Here is a 21,680-nt window from a genome sequence, read left to right on the forward strand (position 1 = left end):
AAGAGATAATGAGTGACAGCTGTCATCCCCGGCTGTGTCCGTGGCGGCAGCGCCCTCTCGTGCCTGAAGCCAGCACTTCAGGCAGGGCGCCCACTGGTGGTGGGCCAGCAGTACCTCCTCTTCTGGCGGCCCACACAACAAGACAGCATTGCTTAAATGTTCATTGTTACGCAGATGATACCCAGCTTTATCTATCCATGAAGCCAGAGGACACACACCAATTAGCTAAACTGCAGGATTGTCTTACAGACATAAAGACATGGATGACCTCTAATTTCCTGCTTTTAAACTCAGATAAAACTGAAGTTATTGTACTTGGCCCCACAAATCTTAGAAACATGGTGTCTAACCAGATCCTTACTCTGGATGGCATTACCCTGACCTCTAGTAATACTGTGAGAAATCTTGGAGAATTTTTGATCAGGATATGTCATTCATTGCGCATATTAAACAAATATGTAGGACTGCTTTTTTGCATTTGCGCAATATCTCTAAAATTAGAAAGGTCTTGTCTCAGAGTGATGCTGAAAAACTAATTCATGCATTTATTTCCTCTAGGCTGGACTATTGTAATTCATTATTATCAGGTGTCCTAAAAGTTCCCTGAAAAGCCTTCAGTTAATTCAAAATGCTGCAGCTAGAGTACTGACAGGGACTAGAAGGAGAGAGCATATCTCACCCATATTGGCCTCTCTTCATTGGCTTCCTGTTAATTCTAGAATAGAATTTAAAATTCTTCTTCTTACTTATAAGGTTTTGAATAATCAGGTCCCATCTTATCTTAGGGACCTCATAGTACCATATCACCCCAATAGAACACTTCGCTCTCAGACTGCAGGCTTACTTGTAGTTCCTAGGGTTTGTAAGAGTAGAATGGGAGGCAGAGCCTTCAGGTTTCAGGCTCCTCTCCTCTGGAACCAGCTCCCAATTCAGATCAGGGAGACAGACACCCTCTCTACTTTTAAGATTAGGCTTAAAACTTTCCTTTTTGCTAAAGCTTATAGTTAGGGCTGGATCAGGTGACCCTGAACCATCCCTTAGTTATGCTGCTATAGACTTAGACTGCTGGGGGGTTCCCATGATGCACTGAGTGTTTCTTTCTCTTTTTGCTCTGTATGCACCACTCTGCATTTAATCATTAGTGATTGATCTCTGCTCCCCTCCACAGCATGTCTTTTTCCTCGTTCTCTCCCTCAGCCCCAACCAGTCCCAGCAGAAGACTGCCCCTCCCTGAGCCTGGTTCTGCTGGAGGTTTCTTCCTGCTAAAAGGGAGTTTTTCCTTCCCACTGTCGCCAAGCGCTTGCTCACAGGGGATCGTTTTGACCGTTGGGGTTTTTCCGTAATTATTGTATGGCTTTGCCTTACAATATAAAGTGCCTTGGTGCAACTGTTTGTTGTGATTTGGCGCTATATAAATAAAATTGATTTCATTTGATTTGATTTGACACCAGGAGCAACTTGGGGATTAAGGACATTGCTCAAAGACATCTTGGTGAGCTGCCTGTCTGATGATGACTTTCTGGACACAAGCTACCTCCAATCCTCCAGGCCTGTTGTGTGGGCCGCCAGAAGAGGAGGTACTGCTGGCCCACCACCAGAGGGCGCCCTGCCTGAAGTGCGGGCTTCAGGCACGAGAGGGCGCTGCCGCCACGGACACAACCGGGAGTGACAGCTGTCACACATCAACTCATGACAGCTGTCACCCATCTTCATTTCATCACTCCATAAAAGCCGGATGTCATCTCCACCTCGCTGCCGAGATATCATCTACCTGTGAAGGTACTTTTCTCTGCTGACCTAAATCATTGAATAATAACCTGAACTTCTTTGCAGCCGTATTCCTGTGGCGTTTCATTATCTGTGGATTGGCGTTTGGTGTGAACAGCGACGGCTTCGCTTCACACCCAAACCAGATAAGTGGTTAGACAGGAGCTGCACGAGTGTGTGATTAGAGGTGGAGGTGACTTTCCACCTTCTGACTGTTTTTGTTACTGGGTGTGCACATACCCACATCTCACTGTTTGTGCTCCTCGCCAGCAGTACCAGATCCGACAGTCGGGGACGGTGATCACCTGGGAATTCGAGACTTGGCAGCTCCAGTATTCTCCGGGTTCTGTGGCAGTGGAAATCGTGTGGTTCTGGCTCTTCTCAGGACAGACATCTTCTATCCTCGAGCCTGCCCACACGTCACCTTGGTGTATTGACTGCTATCCGATTCTGTGATTGTCTGTATAATCGTTGTGCACATTCACAACATTAAAATTGTTACCTTTTGGCTCATCTATTGACCGTTCATTTGCGCCCCCTGTTGTGGGTCCGTGTCACTACACTTTCCCCAACAAGGCCTCCCCAAAAGGATTTTCTTAATAAAGTAGACTTGAAAATTTGTGTAGTTTGTGAAAAGATACATGGTAAGATACAACCCTAGATTGGATTTGTTTGTTTTTTGGTTGAAATCCTTGTCTGTGCCGCTCCACCATGAAACATTATGGAAGTTGCACAGCCCACAGTTTCTCCAGTCATTCCCACAGAAGCCTATGCCTCTTTTGAGAATGGTGTGTGTGTCATTCATTCACACTCAGATGAAGACTATGAAGACCACACTGTGTCCTGATAATTTTGATGAACTCAGTGGATATGTGGTCCAAATGGAAAAATGTGCCTCTTTCAAGTCCATATTTCATCTTGATTACAACCCTGCCATGTGTCTAACTTGTTCCCTATAACTCCTTACCACCAGTGGTGGGCATAGTTCAGCTAATCCGACAGCAGATAATTATCAGAGCTAATGTTTTTGCTATCGGCTTAGCTTTTCAGATAATATAAGATAAAACTTTATTGATCTCACAGAGGAGAAATTCACATGTTACGTCAGCTCTTAAAAAACACACAATGGGTGCAAGTAGAGGAAAATGTTCATCAAACAGCGTGTGCAAGGATAAGCAATAATAATACTTGTAACAGAACAATAGAATAAGAAAATGAGGTAGAAATAGAATGTATGTGTGTGTGTGTGTATATATATATATATATATATATATATATATATATATATATATATATATAAATCACATTAAGATAAATGTAATAAATGGACAATACATCTTATTTTGATCATTTCAAATATGCAGTCCTCAGTGTGCACTGTTAGTAGATCAGGTTGCACATTTTTTTGCGGGTGATATAGAGGTTACACACATTTTAATAAATACTATGCTATTATGACTTTTTAAAATTTCTGCATTTCTAATTTTGACAAACCCGCCCCCCAGGATGGTTGTGTCTGCTGTGACTCCAGGCTGGGAACCAAGGGTGTAGAAAAAACAGAATTTATTTTATTAATTTACTTGCTTGCTTGCTTACTTATTTATTAAGTTGTTTTTAAGTTACACTATGTATAGACACTTTGCACCCCACTGTAAATATTGATGTATGATGATTGATAACATTTTAACATTTTAGCAATAAATGTTGTGGTCATTGTGGTTCTTATCTACCACAAGTCCACAGGTTAGGTGTATCTCTTCTTCAGTGTTATGTGTTTTACAGGTGAAAGAGCGGATTTTGGAATTGGAGCAGGAAAGAGACTTGCTGAAGGAAAATAATGACAAACTGTTATCCAGGTGAGCCATCTGAGAGCTGTATGATTGATACTGATCAAATGTTCTGATGGTTTACTTGACTTGCTTCCATTGAAGAATGCTGAAACAGGTCCCTTCAAAATATTAACATTAATTTTCAGTGTCACGGGCTTGTGACTTATTTAAGTTATATTTACACTTTATATTTACACAGATACACACATGCTGTATGTGTGAGTGTTACACCCCATAAGTTCTCCAACGCAATTATTTTAATAACAAGTAAGATGGTAAAGTGAAAGTGGTTTGAGAATAATTCTTTACTTATTGCTTTTTGCTCTGCCAAACAGAGCACCTGCAGTTTCTGGCATGTGCAGAATCACCTTCAATGTAAAGGCATCAGAATCTGAACCCGGAAACGACTGGACACAATTGCTGGACACAGACACCAGAGTTTGACATTTAAAAGGCTTTAGTGAATATACTTGTGAAGATCGGTACACAGGTAGGCAGTCCAGAATAAGCAACAGTATCAAAAACGTCAGGCTAAGGCGGGGTTGAGGAAGCAGGCAGGAAGTTAAAAAGATACAGCAGGACAATCAAAACAAGAACTTTGAAGAAGGCTGGAAGCGAAGGCAAAAAGAACAACAATCTAGCAGAGAGGAAGTGAACAGGGTAAATACAAGGTGTAACGAGTAGGGTTCGGTATCAAGAACTGGTTCTTTTTGAGAATTGTTAAGAAATTATTCGATCCACTGACATCGATAGTCTTTTTGCTTAACGATTCCTTTATCGGTCCTTCAGAGGGGCCATTGTTTTTAAGGGTGTTTGTCGGGAAAATGATCGTTTCTCTACGTTGATTGCAGACCTTGCAACTGGTCTACAATCAGCCGCTTCTGTAATGGCTCCACTTTGAAGCTTGAACCAACAAAGCAGTGCTCTGATCCGCTGCTTCGTTGATTCTCTTTTTTGCTGCTTTTCAGAAGCAGAAAGTCCGCTTCTTAACCCCTCTCAAAGCCATTTATAGATGACAATCATGAGTCACCTTTGTGCAGATTAAAGTCACTAATTTGGACTCTTGTCTTGTTGCAGGCAAGAAACGAGACTCGTCCTTCATCTGTTCGCACAGCTCCAAATGCTGTGCCGCTCTCTGCCGAGTCAAGTTAGAAAGATAGAGTCCGGTCGGAATTAATAATTTCAATTTCAGTTTCAATTCAATTTATTCATTTTATATAGCTCCAATTCACAAGTGTCGCCTCAAGGTACTTCACACAAAACAATTAAAAAACCAAGATAAAATGAATTAAAAGATTAAAAGGCACAATAAAAGAGTAAAAAAATAAATAAATAAAAATAAAAAGCATAGTAACGCAATATGCTAGCCATAACACAGAGAAAACAAGTGCATCTTAAGCCTAGACTTGAAAGTCTCCACAGAATTTGACTGCTTTATTGATGCAGGGAGATCATTCCACAGAACAAGGGCACGATAAGAGAAAGCTCTATGACCCGCAGACTTTTTATTCACCCTAAGGACACAAAGTAATCCTACATTCCATGAACGCAAAGCCCGGGCCGGTACGTAAGGTTTAATTAGATCAGCTAGGTAGGGAGGGGCCAGTCCGTGAACAGTTTTATAGACCAGTAGCAGAACCTTAAAATCTGATCTCACAGAGACAGGAAGCCAGTGAAGCGATGCCAAAATGGGTGTAATGTGGTCAAACTTTCTGCTTTGTGTTAAAACTCTGGCAGCAGCATTTTGAACCAATTGGAGATCCCTAATGCTGGACTGCGGTAACCCAGAAAATAGAACATTGCAATAATCCAATCTAGAAGAGACAAGTGCATGAATCAGGGTCTCAGCATCAGCCATAGACAGGATGGGATGAATCATCGCTGTATTTCGCAGATGGAAGAAAGCAGTCCTCGTAATAGCTCTAATGTGGAGGTCAAAGGACAACGTAGGATCAAAAATTACCCCAGGTTCCTCACTTTGTCTGTATGATGTATGACACACGAACCTAGGCTAAGTGCTAGTTGGTCTGTTGTATCACTGGACCAAGAAACATCATTTCAGTCTTATCAGAGTTTAAAAGTAGATAGTTACTAGACATCCAGCTTCTCACTGATGCAAGGCAATCTTCTAAAGATTCTATGTGGATGAGATTACCAGCAGTTATCGGCATGTACAATTGAGTATCATCAGCATAGCAATCCCAAAAGGCAATCCCAAAATGCCGCAATATACGTATGCCCAAGGGAGAAAAGCAGGGGGCCTAAGTTGGATCCCTGTGGAACCCCAAATTTCATGTCACAAACTGTTTTAAATTAAATGACACCTCTTTCAAAACATTGTAATAGGAACAATAAATTACAATTGACCAAAACATTTTTTCTCCCAAAATGAGACGTCCAGCGTTGTTTATCAGTTACATCCTTATGTGCAGCGCACCTGGCTGAGCTCAGCTTAGAGGCTATTGAGTGACATTTATCCCATTAATGTCTGAAAGGAAATGTTTTTGACGAAAGATACAGATTTTGTGTATTTCCATTTATGTCCAGAGATCAAGGATCCACCATGTAGAGTTTATTTAAGTCCAGAGATCAAGGATCCAGTGACCAGTTACATATTTATTTACTTTAAGACTAAATCAAAATGTTGTTGACATAGAAAACCTGTAAAGCCTACTTTGAGTACACAGATTCACAGGAGGTATTGATAAGGGTATCGATAAGGAATCGGATTGATAAGCGGAATTGATAATGGCATCGATATCGATAAAATCTTAGCAATACCCATTCCTACGAGCGGGTGATGAGAAACAGGTGTGAGGGAGTGGAAGAGTTGACAGAAAGGCCCACCATCAAGCACCAAGTGACAGACAAGAGAAACAGTGACAGAAAACCCCAAGCAGAAAATTATAGACAAAGTTTCAATTCAATTTATTCATTTTATATAGCTCCAGCTTTTCACTGATGCAAGGAAATCTTCTAAAGATTTTATGTGGATGAGATTACAAAATACGTAATCTGGATTAATCATTTTAGGCACATAGCACTACTATTATTCTGAACACTACTGTGTATATCCAAAACTGTTGAATTTCAGATTGAATGTGTCTGCTTGATCACACTGGGTGCTGTGTGTCTCACTCTGGCTTGAACACCAGCTGTCTCAGTTCCGGCCGGCCCCTTCAGCTCAGCTTCACTCTGGACAGCAGCTGATGAAAGCTTCTCCCAGCAGGGTGATATCCATCACTCTTTCTTCTGCTTTTTTCTCTTAATATTGTGGTTATGATCGGCAGATTGTCCGTGTTGTTCAGCAGGCCCTCGAACAGCCAGATAGTGATATAGAAATCTCTGCCCCCTCTGCGTGTTGTTGCCACAGCCAGTGTGTTCATTTCGTTCAATGTAAGCGAAGGCGTCAAAATGATTGACCGATGCGTTCGATGTGAAAGGCCCCAGACAGTAGTCTACAAAAAATGCTGACATACATGAACGTTCTATTATTGAATTCCTCACAGTGGAGAGTTTGTGCACCCTTGAAATTCATTGCTGAATGAGTGTTGTCTGTGACTACGCCTGTATGGATGTCAGTAGAGTCAGGAGGTGGACAATGAGTTTGAAGGGTGAAAATCCAGCCACGATGAATCTGCCTGACCAGGCCTGTAGTGGGCACTCATAACAGAGTGGGATGAGCTGTGGCTGTTATGTGGACGCTTTGCAAAAGCTGTGTGTACTTTTGAAGCTGGTTTATCCTGGGAAAGACGCACCTCTTTTGTACAACAATGCTTGTCCACTAACATGTCAACAACCATAGGATGCACTGCAATGACTCAGATCTTACCACACCTGCCATACAGTCCGGATCGAATGCCCTTTGACTTTTTTCTTTATTCTAAGCTGAATGAGCACCTGAAGTGACATCATGACACAAGTGATACAGAGGAGCAAGCAGTTGGACATCACTGGTGCATAAAAAGACACCCAGTTTCTTTAATGAAGGCGTGCAAAGACATTTCTGGCATTGATGTAAGTGTGTGGACAAATAAGGTGACTATTTGCAAAAGTAATGATACTTGATAGAGAGCACACCAAGCATTGTGCAGAGATATGATTCATGTGAATATCTTGCTTGTTATTGAAATAATCACCTAGGAGGCAGAACATTTCAGCTGACCCTTGTATGTCAAACACAACTTGTGTAGATAAGAAATTCTCATTGCTTTAAATCAAATCAAATCAGTTTTATTTATATAGCGCCAAATCACAACAAACAGTTGCCCCAAGGCGCTTTATATTGTAAGGCAAGGCCATACAATAATTATGTAAAACCCCAACGGTCAAAACGACCCCCTGTGAGCAAGCACTTGGCGGCAGTGGGAAGGAAAAACTCCCTTTTAACAGGAAGAAACCTCCAGCAGAACCAGGCTCAGGGAGGGGCAGTCCTCTGCTGGGACTGGTTGGGGCTGAGGGAGAGAACCAGGAAAAAGACATGCTGTGGAGGGGAGCAGAGATCAATCACTAATGATTAAATGCAGAGTGGTGCATACAGAGCAAAAAGAGAAAGAAACACTCAGTGCATCATGGGAACCCCCCAGCAGTCTAAGTCTATAGCAGCATAACTAAGGGATGGTTCAGGGTCACCTGATCCAGCCCTAACTATAAGCTTTAGCAAAAAGGAAAGTTTTAAGCCTAATCTTAAAAGTAGAGAGGGTGTCTGTCTCCCTGATCTGAATTGGGAGCTGGTTCCACAGGAGAGGAGCCTGAAAGCTGAAGGCTCTGCCTCCCATTCTACTCTTACAAACCCTAGGAACTACAAGTAAGCTTGCAGTCTGAGAGCGAAGCGCTCTATTGGGGTGATATGGTACTATGAGGTCCCTAAGATAAGATTGGACCTGATTATTCAAAACCTTATAAGTAAGAAGAAGAATTTTAAATTCTATTCTAGAATTAACAGGAAGCCAATGAAGAGAGGCCAATATGGGTGAGATATGCTGTCTCCTTCTAGTCCCTGTCAGTACTCTAGCTGCAGCATTTTGAATTAACTGAAGGCTTTTCAGGGAACTTTTAGGACAACCTGATAATAATGAATTACAATAGTCCAGCCTAGAGGAAATAAATGCATGAATTAGTTTTTCAGCATCACTCTGAGACAAGACCTTTCTAATTTTAGAGATATTGCGTAAATGCAAAAAAGCAGTCCTACATATTTCTTTAATATGTGCATTGAATGACATATCCTGATCAAAAATGACTCCAAGATTTCTCACAGTATTACTAGACATCAGGGTAATGCCATCCAGAGTAAGGATCTGGTTAGACACCATGTTTCTAAGATTTGTGGGGCCAAGTACAATAACGTCAGTTTTATCTGAGTTTAAAAGCAGGAAATTAGAGGTCATCCATGTCTTTATGTCTGTAAGACAATCCTGCAGTTTAGCTAATTGGTGTGTGTCCTCTGGCTTCATGGATAGATAAAGCTGGGTATCATCTGCGTCTGAGGCCATAAGAAGATCATTTGTAACCTTCACTAATGCTGTTTCTGTACTATGATGAATTCTAAAACCTGACTGAAACTCTTCAAATAGACCATTCCTCTGCAGATGATCAGTTAGCTGTTTTACAACTACCCTTTCAAGAATTTTTGAGAGAAAAGGAAGGTTGGAGATTGGCCTATAATTAGCCATGATAGCTGGGTCAAGTGATGGCTTTTTAAGTAATGGTTTAATTACTGCCACCTTAAAAGCCTGTGGTACATAGCCAACTAATAAAGATAGATTGATCATATTTAAGATCGAAGCATTAAATAATGGTAGGGCTTCCTTGAGCAGCCTGGTAGGAATGGGGTCTAATAGACATGTTGATGGTTTGGAGGAAGTAACTAATGAAAAAAACTCAGACAGAACAATCGGAGAGAAAGAGTCTAACCAAATACCGGCATCACTGAAAGCAGCCAAAGATAACGATACGTCTTTGGGATGGTTATGAGTAATTTTTTCTCTAATAGTTAAAATTTTATTAGCAAAGAAAGTCATGAAGTCATTACTAGTTAAAGTTAAAGGAATACTCGGCTCAATAGAGCTCTGACTCTTTGTCAGCCTGGCTACAGTGCTGAAAAGAAACCTGGGGTTGTTCTTATTTTCTTCAATTAGTGATGAGTAGTAAGATGTCCTAGCTTTACGGAGGGCTTTTTTATAGAGCAACAGACTCTTTTTCCAGGCTAAGTGAAGATCTTCTAAATTAGTGAGACGCCATTTCCTCTCCAACTTACGGGTTATCTGCTTTAAGCTGCGAGTTTGTGAGTTATACCACAGAGTCAGGCACTTCTGATTTAAAGCTCTCTTTTTCAGAGGAGCTACAGCATCCAAAGTTGTCTTCAGTGAGGATGTAAAACTATTGACGAGATACTCTATCTCACTTACAGAGTTTAGGTAGCTACTCTGCACTGTGTTGGTATTGTTGTGAAAGTGTCGTGACACGGACCCACAACAGGGGGCGTAAATGAACGGACAATGGATAAGCCAAAAGTAACAATTTAATGTTGTGAATCGCACAACGACGTACAGACAATAACAATATAGTGACTGTCAATCATACACCAGGTGACGTGTGGGCAGGCTCGACGATAGAAGACGCCTGGCGAGAGAAGAGCCGGATCCCACACAGCTTCCACTGCCAACGGAGCTGAAAAACACCGGAGCCGCCAAGCCCTGCGCCCCAGGTGGCCGCTGTCTTCAGCAGTCAGACCCGGTACTGCTGGCAGAGAACAGAGACAGTCCTGAATGAGTATGAGGTCGCACACTCCGTAATCCCACAGTCTGTATTCAGTAAGGAGGGAGAACCTCCACCTCCAATCACACACTCGTGCAGCTCCTGAGATAACCACTTATCTGGGTGGGGTGTGAGGCGAAGCCGTCGCAGTCCACACCAAACGCCAACTCTGCAGACAGGGTATCCGTCCCAGGAAAACGGCTGCAAAAAGAGATCAGACTAATACTTGAAGTTAAGGTTTAGCAGAGAATTACCTGATTGGTAGTTGATTTCTCGGCGGGGAGGTGGAGTTGCAGTCCGGCCTTTAAGGTGGTGGTGATGATGTGGATGAGTGACAGCTGATGCTGATGACGAGTAACAGCTGTCACTCCCGGTTGCTATGATGCCCTGTCATGCTTGAAGCCCGCACTTCAAGCAGGGCGCCATCTGGTGGTGGTGGGCCAGCAGTACCTCCTCTTCAGCGGCCCACACAACAGGTATATGGCATTAGAGAACATAAAGAAGGAATCATATCCTTAAACCTAGTTACAGCACTTTCTGAAAGACTTCTAGTGTAATGAAACTTATTCCCCACTGCTGGGTAGTCCATCAGAGTAAATGTAAATGTTATTAAGAAATGATCAGACAGAAGGGAGTTTTCAGGGAATACTGTTAAGTCTTCAATTTCCATACCATAAGTCAGAACAAGATCTAAGATATGATTAAAGTGGTGGGTGGACTCATTTACATTTTGTGCAAAGCCAATTGAGTCTAATAATAGATTAAATGCAGTGTTGAGGCTGTCATTCTCAGCATCTGTGTGGATGTTAAAATCGCCCACTATAATTATCTTATCTGAGCTAAGCACTAAGTCAGACAAAAGGTCTGAAAATTCACAGAGAAACTCACAGTAACGACCAGGTGGACGATAGATAATAACAAATAAAACTGTTTTTTGGGACTTCCAATTTGGATGGACAAGACTGAGTGTCAAGCTTTCAAATGAATTAAAGCTCTGTCTGGGTTTTTGATTAATTAATAAGCTGGAATGGAAGATTGCTGCTAATCCTCCACCTCGGCCCGTGCTACGAGCGTTCTGGCAGTTAGTGTGACTCGGGGGTGTTGACTCATTTAAACTAACATATTCATCCTTTAATAGTTATAATTGTTGTATTTTTGTTTTTCAGTGCCTTTGATATATCACATCAACAAAAGAGGAATCTTCAAGAGATGCAACTAAAATCACAGATTACTCAGCTAGAGATGGCACTAAAAGCCGAACTTGTGGATAAAAATGAAATACTTAAACTCTCAGCTGAAAGAGGTAATTAAGAGGTTTGGCATTTTCATACAGTATTGGTTCTTTTTCCTTTGGTTTAAGTTCAGAAAGTCTACAAGAGAAATTAAATTTGATTGTTGTAGAGTTGCTGTCACTATGTTTATTTCACTGTGAAAATGAATTATTTCTGATGCAATGGAGTGGACACCGAGCAGCCATAACATTGCAACCACTGACAGGTGAAGTGAATAACATTGATTACTTTGTTTCAACGATATATGTCAGTTGGTACGATATATTAGGTGTCAAGTTAATGTTTTTCCCTTGAAGGTGATGTGTTGGAAGCAGGAAAAACAGGGAAGCATAAAAATGTGATTGACTTTGATCAGGACCAAATTGTGATAGCTGGATTACTGAGCCAGACTAACTCCAAAATTACAGCTCTTGTGTGATGTTCCCAGTCTGTAGTGGTCAGTACTTGCCAAAAGTGGTCCAAGGTAGAAAAATAGTGAACTGGACACAGGATCATGGGCGGCCAAGGCTCATTGATGCACATGAGGAGCATAGACTGGACAGAAGGACTGGACAGGAGACAGAAGGATCTGCTGCTAAGGTTTTGGTGCCATATACCAGAGATGGGACGAAGTCACATCACGTCACTCTCAAGTCATGAATCACCAAGTCCCAAGTCAAGTCTCAAGTCATAATGACCAACAGTTGTTTCCAAGCTGACTTGAGACTTGACTTGGGACTTGCAGATTTATGACTTGAGAATGACTTGACAGTGACTTTGTCCCACCTCTGCCACATACCACAGCAGCCCTTCAGAGGTCTCACGGCTTGATGAGTCAGAGCTTTTTTTGGCAAAAGGAGACCTACACAATGTTATGGCTGATCAGTGTAAATCACACTTAACACCCACACTGAATAAAAGTAACAGATTTAAGAAATTGAGAATTGGTTTGTTTGTTTGTTTGTTTGTTTTTTTTAGATATAACTAAGAAGCTGACAGAAGAAAATAAGCAGCTTCTTATTCAGTCTTTTGAGCAGAAGCATAAAGTGGAAGAATTAAATGATTGTTTGAAACACAGTAACAAGGTACGTCAGCTTGATTTTAAAGTAAAGGCTAATTTGATTTCTTAACATAGTAAAGTTTTTCTGTGCAATCACTGAACATTTTGAATACCTCGGAAAATCTATAGCTGCTACAGTTTAGAAAATACAGCTGCATTTGAAGTAACACTTGGGACAATAAAGGGTGTGGTCATTTTGGGGCAGTTCATCCCAGATCGAGATTTTGTCACATATCCCAAGTTGTTCAGTGGGGTTGTATTCGTCTAGAACAGTTAAGTTATCCTCTCCTAAATGATGTGTATATATGTCTCAGCTAGGTCCTCAACTAAAGAAAACTGCCACTCACTGGAAGTTTCATCTTTTTCAGACCATTCTCTGTTGATTATAGAGAGGGATTCTGTGAAAATGTCAGTAGATCAGTAGTTTCTGATGTGTCATGCTGATGTTTCCTCTGCTGTGCCTTTTTCTTGATGGAGTCTATGTGGGAGGTCCACTTCAGATCCTGGGAGATGGTGATCTCAGGAATCAGAAAGTGTACACAGTAGACACGGTATTGTTGTGGATGGGGGGAATTTCTCCTGAAGTCCACTAACATCTCCACAGCCTTGAGCGGGTTTAGCTCCAATTTGTTCTGACCACACAAGAGGACCAACTGTTCCACCTACTGTCTGTATGCGGCCTCATCACCATCATGGATGAGACCAATGATGGTGGTATCATCCTGCAAACTTCAGGATTTTAGCAGATGGGTCATCTGAAGTGCAGTCATTCATGTAGAGGGAGAAGAGCAGTGGGAATAGCACAGACCCCTGAGGGGCACCAGTGCTGATTGTCTTTGTGCTAGATGTGATGCTCCCCAGCTTCGCCTGCCATTACAGTCAGTGGCCAGTGGCACCCCAATATATATATATATATATATATATATATATATATATATATATATATATATATATATATATATATATATATATATATATATATATATAGTGAGGCAAATAAGTATTTGATCCACTGTTGATTTTGCAAATCTCCCACCTACAAAGAATGTAGAGGTCTGTAATTTTTATATACACTTCAACTGTGAGAGACAGAATCGAAAAAAAATCACAAAATATCATTGTATGACTTTTAAATAATTAATTTGCATTTTATTGCATGAAATAAGTATTTGATCACTTACCAACATGCAAGAATTCTGTCTCTCACAGACCTGTTAGTTTTTCTTTAAGAAGCCCTCTTATTCTGCACTCTTTACCTGTATTAATTGCACCTGTTTGAACTTGTTACCTGTATAAAAGACACCAGTCCACACACGCAATCAATCACACTCCAACCTATCCACCATGGCCAAGACCAAAACATTGTCTAAGGGTACCAGGGACAAAACTGTAGACCTGCACAAGGCTAGGATAGACTACAGGACAACAGGAAAGCAGCGTGGTGAGAAGGCAACAACTGCTGGTGAAATTATTAGAAAATGGAAGAAACACAAGATGACTGTCAGTCTTCCTCGGTCTGGGGCAACACACCACAGGACAAGAAGCACCAAGCAGCAGTTTCTGACTACATCTGAGCATTTTTTTCTTAAAGCAAACAAACAACAAAAAAGCAGTTATGTGACAGTGCTTTCCAGCTCTAAAACAAATCTTGGCTCCTTTGTAAGCATGTTGGAGGCTCACCTGACAGCTCAAAGCAGATTGATTCTGTTATTTCAAAATGGGCAAGACTAATCCAAATAAATTAATTGTCAAGTATCATATCTGTCATAAAACATAGCTGAAAGGCACACTCACATACAACCCTTTTCAGAGTTGTGTGACATACATCTTCTGTTTTGCATTAATAGCTGTCTCTTTCTGTAACTGTAATATGTATGATTTTGAAGGAGAATGAGCATGAGGTTACTGAGCTCACTGAGGCACTGCTGCTTATTAAGGTAAAGTATTCTACAATATAAAGTGTGTTATAATGCTATTACTGTATTAACTGCAATGGCAAATTAAATGACTGGATGTCTTTGGTAGCAGTTCTCTTTGGGGGATCCTTGGGTACTGCTGGAATGACTTTGTGTCAAACATGCAGCTACTACTTTGGGAGACTCAGATGAAAAGTATCACTTGCATTGTGTTGGGACGTCAGCATTTCTCTGTTCATGATCCAGCACATAGTTGCATCAATGTTGAGGTCACCAGCAGCTAGAAAAGACTGAGATATAGCCACATTTCTTCCGACTGTGGCTGATAGATGGTTACGTTGCTGTCTGGTTGAGTGCCAGCCATTTCCCAAGCCGGTTCCATATTGTGGTGGATGTGGCAATGCACAACACCAGCTCCTGCTACCAGAGTTGACTTGAGTTGACTAAATGAATATTCTGTTAATGACTAGTGTTGATTTGTTATTGTCTGCTCATGTTGTAACAGGTTAAACTTTGTTGCCATTACTGCTGTGCCCTGGCTATAAAATGCAAACATGTTTCCCACACAGGAGCGCAAAGCCCAGAAAAGTGGTCAGTTGGACTTCTTGAATGAGGTGGAGTACAGTGTTGTTGATAAAGAGAGAACCATCAAGGAGCTGCGAGCTGCACATGCTGAGACCATCCAGGAGCTACAGAAGACCAGAAACTTACTGGACATTGAGAGCAAGATCAATAAAGACTACAAGGTAGAGGAAGTCACATGTAGACAGCCCAGTTGTTCTTCAAATGCAGTTAAGCATAGCCAACATTGAACACTTTCACAGTCAGCATTGTGGGCGTGCTCTGTCTCATCTCCCCAGCTGATAAACTTTCAGGAAATGCAGCTCAAAGTGCCTTACATCAACATAATTTACAATTATAACACACTGAAACCTTTAAATTAAAAGCGCATTGACAGTTTTAGAAAGGAATAAAAGTAATGTTTCGATTCTTATCTTTGGAATAGGCACAGCTATCAGAGAGTATCAGAAGTCTCACCCCTGGAAGGTGACACATGGTGTGATGCTGAGGGGTCATTCACAGCACAGTGGTGCCCAGGTCTGAACCTGAGGGTCATCATATTTTGCTGCTATTGAGGGAACTTGGAAGACTCCACAATACAATGGCCAAGCTTTCTGAGGTTCACATCCTTTAAAGTGGCTAAATGTTGTGGGTGGATGCACCTAGTTGTGGTATGTTTTTCCCCCCCCCATCGGTGTACTGAAGGAGTAACGGATGCTGTCATATGCTGTCACTTTCCAATGGTGTTAGATGTTATCTCTGTCAATGAGTATATAATTAGCGTCAGACTGAGACACTCTTTGGGTGTGTTGATGCACCTACAGTGCATTTATGTAGTTTTTATTTTTTTGTATTCTGTAGTTGCAGCTTCACTCAACTCAGCCACATTGGGTGTGCAGCCAGTATATTCTGAGTGCCGGCCCCAAAACCACATAAATGAGTAGGGTTGTGTCAGGAGGGGCATCCAGTGGGAGGGGGGAGAAAAATGCACATCACAAATCGAATTTCCATAAAGGATTAGTCAAAACCCAGGTTAACAATGCTGCCACCGGTGCTGTTGCCCAACATGGTGCCAGTGGAAATTTGGCTACTGCTGAACGAAGAAGAGTGGTAGAATGTGTCAGGAGAGAGCAGGAAAGGAGGAAAGTTAGAAGTGTGGATGTGAGATTATAATATGATGGATAGGAAAAGTGGGTTATACTGTGTGTTCAAAAGAACAAGTGGAAGAAAGTGTTGTATGAGTAAGTCTAGAGTGGCAGAGAAGTATGCAGGGGTAGTGCGGGATATGTGCAAGGACAGTGTGACAGCGGTGAGATGTGTAGCTGGAGTGACAGATATATTCAAAGTGAGGGTGAGATTGCATCAAGGATCAGCTCTGAGCGCTTCCTTGTTTGCAGTGGCGATGGACAGGTTGAAGGCGAGATCAGACAGGAGTCTCCACAGACTATGATGTATACAGATGACTTTCTGATCTGTACTGAGACTGTAGATTATATTGAGGCTAGCCTGCAGATGTGCAGACATGCTCTAGAGCGCACCCCGGCATTTTATGGTCTGCGGGCCATATCCGGCCCTTTGGCTGACTCGGAGTGGCCCGCAAATGCCTGGATATTAAAGAATAAAATATTTACTATTCTACAAGTTAGTGTTGCGGGTAACCTTCATCCACCTCCCAGGCCATGATACAAACTAGTGAATTGGGACACTTTTCTCTTTTTTCTGCACAGTTCAGTGACAGTGATATTGAGATTCGTCTTTAATATCTGGTTGGCAGTGATAAATGATGTTGTGTCTTCAGAAAGCTAAGAACCTCCTTGTTCCAATAGTAAGTTTTAGTTTCAACAGTATATTACAGTAAACTCAAAATGTCTTTTGGGGTCAATGTAACTGAAAATAATCACAAATGTAATGAGTCAGAAATGTTTCACATTTTGTTCACTATTGTCTTGGAAAATTTGATTGAATAAATTACATTTTTGTAAAGTAACCTCTTTTTTTGCCTAATCAGAACATCACATTTGTCAAAACAATGCTATTTGTATGTCCACATGAGGACAGTAAGCAATCACACGCACCTCACAGTGAACAGTTGTAAGTTCATGTCCGTCCAAACACAGTACGTGTTGCCCAGCTGGGACGTCCAGAACCAGAGATCCTAATAGCTGCAGCTGTCGACGGACACACCCCATGTCAGTTCCGCGCACACACCAACATGTCACTGTGTTTCTGTGTTATCCGCAACACGTGGCAAATGTGTTGCAGATGGGGGGGGAGCGCAACACATACGCAATTCGCACATGTGTTGTGGGGGGAGCTGACACTCTGGCACACCACATGTGTGTTGCTGTTTTGCAGAGTAAAGCCACACTCGTGGGGACACTTAGACAAAATTCATAGCCAGCTCAAAAGTGATCATCTGCTCAAAGTTTTCGTGCTGACAGCATGAATGGAACCACATTTTCTTAGTGCTAAGCAAGCGGTGTTAGATGTTCGTGTATGTCATCTGGAATTTAGCCGTCACCTGCCGTACGAGTGATCGAATGGGCTCTCACAGGGCACACACTATCTTTCAGCCGCTGGTGTGTGCAAATAGTTGTAGCAACAGGTGTACGAGGCGTTGGAGGCAGCTACGATTTTTCACCTATTGCATACGATTCCTGCTTCGTTCACAATTCAGCCACATTCGTACTATGTGTGAAGGGGCCCTTAGTGATCAGGCACAGTTGAGGGCTGATTGGAGACTGATTGACCTGACCACTGCAGACCCAAATGTACATGGGACTGGAACTTCACAGCTTCACGTCTCAACATACAGTGCAACCAAAATCCATATTTCTTCATCTGATTTATTCTCCAAAGTAGGATGAGAACAAATGGCCATTACTGTGAAATACAGCTCCAGTTATGAGTTGATGATAGATTCATGCACTGAGCATTGCACAGGGCAATCTCCACAGTGCAGAAACACTGGTCACAGACTCCCAGCTTCAGCCTGGACTGACTCTCTATCCTCAGTCCATCAGTAAGCAAAACTACTGTCAATGAACATTTGGTTTGTTGTGGTATAATAAAGGTTGAGGAGCCATCTCATCAGATTGCATTGTATGTGTCCATCAACACTTATTACTAAACCCGTTCCTGTTTCATTTTAAGTTTATTATCTAATGTTGGGCTGCCTGAAAGGTAAATTCTTCAAAGTGCTCAGTAGAATCTCTTCTCTTCGAGACAGTGACAAAATGGAGTATGAACAGAAGTTGAAACATCAAACCCAACTACTTGACATGAAGGACATTACGATCAAGAAACTACAAGGTATTTATCCACGTTTTACTTTAGTCTTCATCTGTCAAAGCTTTTCAAACAAGCTGCAATTCTCCAACTATGTCTCACACTTTATAGATTCATCTTGAAACAATGGATTTTTAAATATCTTTTCTTCTTTTTTGTTTTGGCCAACATTTTATTAAAAATCAGGGTTTAGTGCATGATGCTGATTTTTTTTTTTTTTTTTTAATTAGGTCTTATCTTCTAATCTTTGTCAAACTGTTTCCAGAAAGAGCAAAGTTTGGGTTTTCATTAGCCTGGGAACCAGACGTATCTGAGGGCTCATATTTAATTTGTCCTTCCAGATTAATTCTCACTTGAGAATTTGTTTGGCTGTGTCAGGCTTAGATGTCATTGCAACCACAGACTCCACCAGATCATTTCTTATTCAAGAGAAGGAATTCAACAGTGAAATCAGGTGCTGATGTGGTTGATAGAAATAAAAATCTGAACTCTCTCAACACTTTCTGGAAGCAGTTTGAAATCACTTAACGTTGTTTTTTTGTGTCTGTACTCCTCAGCTCAACTCAGAGATAATGCTTATGGCACCAAATCCAATGCCTACAAACCAGATATTACAAGTGAAGATGGGGCAGATACGTTTCCTGAAAGACTTGACCTGAAGCGTGGAGAGAACCTTCTGGAGTTTCAAATAGTCAGTGCCACACTGTCGCCGTCTGCTCTGGAGGCTTTGGCTGACTGTGAACTCACCACATTCTTTACCTACCGCTTCTATTTCTTTGACTGGCACTCCACACCACTGGTGACAGGCCAGAAACCTGAATATGGTTACACATCTCAGTATATCGTTCGTATGGATGAACAGTTCCTCAGTTACCTTTCTAGTTCTTGTTTAACTGTCGAGCTTCATCGGGCTAGGGGACTGGAGTGGCAGATGCTGGCAACGGGACAGCTTCACCTTCAGCAGCTCCTCAAACAAGATGGCAAAATTCATGGGACTGTGCCACTGATCGGTAAGTAAAATATTTTCTAACATTCTACTTTTGGAATTTGCATTTCATTATTGTAGTAATAAAAGCTCTTCACAAAGAAAAAAAAACACGACAGTGACAAATAGAAATGTATTCATACAGAGCATTACATTTCATGATGTACTTACAGTTCATATTGTAATGTGCTTCTCATTTGAAATCATGACAAGAATATCACAAAACAATGCCATTGAACAAGATCTACAAAAGTAAAGCTAGTTGTCTATGACATTAGATTAACACCACCCTCAGTACAAAAGTAAAATTTCACAGAGTGAAATAGTCATTTGGAGTCTTGAACAAAGGGCTGCCAGATAGCAAGCCTACTCAAAGCGAGAGGTCAGTTAACATAGTTAGAGAGCAGCAAGGGTAGAAATAATTGGCTTACTTTCTGGAGAGGGTACTGAAAATGTACAAGTGCATCTCAAAATTTTATATCATCTTGAAAACGGTCAATATTTTTTGTCAGGTATTAAGCGAAGCTTGTATAATGAGTTGGAATGTCGTGTGAGTCCAGAATGTTTTTAGAACCTTAGACCTCAACAACTTTTAGAAGAACTCAACCCTTTTATTTCCTGTTAATTATGTAATTTTTTAATGTTAATTTTCTGTCTTACTGTATTTATAGATTCTTTAGGTTCTTGTTATCATACACATTAGTATTATTTTATTTCTACTTCTATTTTGTTATTTTACTTTTAAATGGATCACATTAGAAATAAGTGTTTTCACTTTCTTATGTCATACATTTATTTTTAACATAATTACAATTATATTATGTACATACATTGAACTTAAGGGCCCTGTCCCACTGGCGGTTAGGAGGATTTGCGTATGGAATGCACACAAAAGTGGCCCACATCCGCCAAACAACCGCAATATCCGTGTAACATTCCTGTATGAGTCGGCCGACATCCGAACATGTCCGTGAACATCCGCAGAGGCACGCATGTCCGCAGCCAGGATTTTTGAGCGGCTCAAAAATCCTGATGCGGATGAGATCCGCATCACTTCCTGAACACATACTGAAGACATACACAGGACATATACAATCAACGCGCCGCATATCCACTGTCATCCGCTGATATCCACAACCGACGAGTTGGCGCAGCTTGGTGGCGGACCGGGACAGCATGCAAAACAGATATAATGCGTGCCCAGCATGGCCACATCACGGTCGCAAATGGTATGTCGCCCATGCAGACAGAGTGGGCACGGATGAAGTGAGTGCATCACGGCCGATGTGCATCCGATATGCGATCATACGTGAATGCATTACAAAACACATAAATGCCGGCCAGCACCAGCCCAGCTGTGGATACTGATCCCGGCAGGTCCCTTTGCGCTTCCTTTTCGTCCGCGATGCAAATGCGGCGCATGCGCGCCACCACTGCAGTTCCCGCCACGCATGTGCACTGCGTCCTCATTGCAGCCGTTGTGCTGCCGTGTTCGTCGCTCTGCGTCCGATCCCTCTCCTCTATCCATGCATTTTATACATCCGTGTTTGGCCGTTGTGTTTCCGCACACGTTCCACTACATTTACCAGCTGTGCCCCTCATTGGGGCGCCTCCGTGGTCGCCTTCGCTTCTGTTCCCTGTTATATCCGCTTTTCTTCCTCATGTATTCGCTGTGCACTCATGATGTCTACGTGATCCACCCCGGGAGATTTGTCATTTCCGCCCACCTTTGTTGCGGACGCTCAGCTTTTGTCTCATTTCATGCGCAAATCCTCCTAACCGCCAGTGGGACAGGGCCCTAAAATCACTCATGCTTTGAATTTAAAGATGACTTACCGTCCCCTGGTGGAATGGCATGAGTCCAGAAATTAGCTTGCAGCACGCATTAGGGCTGTTCATATTATACTGTATAGTGAAAAAAATAAAAGTTGTGGGAGACTTCAGGCCGCATGTTGTTTTTGTTCCACTTGGGGTTTTATAGGTGCAGACCAAATTTGAACTCCATCAGATAAGATTTAGAGGTCCCCCAGAGTGACACATTTTCCTCTCCCTCTGCTGGCAAGGCAACGTCACCCTAACAGGAGAAGACCGTGGTGCCATTATTTTTCTTTTACAGGTACATGCGATGGCTTCTAATTGCAAAAAGTGGTGGGTGATGATTGGTAACCAGAAGAGAACATTACTGGATTACGACGTTGCTTGTTTAGGGAACATTGTTGCTTTGTGGGGGACCCCTAAACATTG

General features: G+C 41.8%; 1 protein-coding gene across 1 annotated transcript in view; it reads left to right on the top strand.

The window, feature by feature from the left end:
- LOC117515491 (protein fantom-like) overlaps nt 1–21,680 on the top strand; it is a 91,428-nt gene that overhangs the window by 35,552 nt on the left and 34,196 nt on the right. Inside the window, 7 exon segments of the mRNA XM_034176070.1 lie at nt 11,522–11,658; nt 12,605–12,711; nt 14,573–14,623; nt 15,172–15,398; nt 18,121–18,185; nt 18,317–18,475; nt 19,009–19,461. Coding sequence (XP_034031961.1) covers nt 11,522–11,658; nt 12,605–12,711; nt 14,573–14,623; nt 15,172–15,398; nt 18,121–18,185; nt 18,317–18,475; nt 19,009–19,461 — 1,199 coding nt within the window.

Source organism: Thalassophryne amazonica, chromosome 8, assembly GCF_902500255.1.
Source record: "Thalassophryne amazonica chromosome 8, fThaAma1.1, whole genome shotgun sequence".
Lineage (NCBI taxonomy): Eukaryota > Metazoa > Chordata > Actinopteri > Batrachoidiformes > Batrachoididae > Thalassophryne > Thalassophryne amazonica.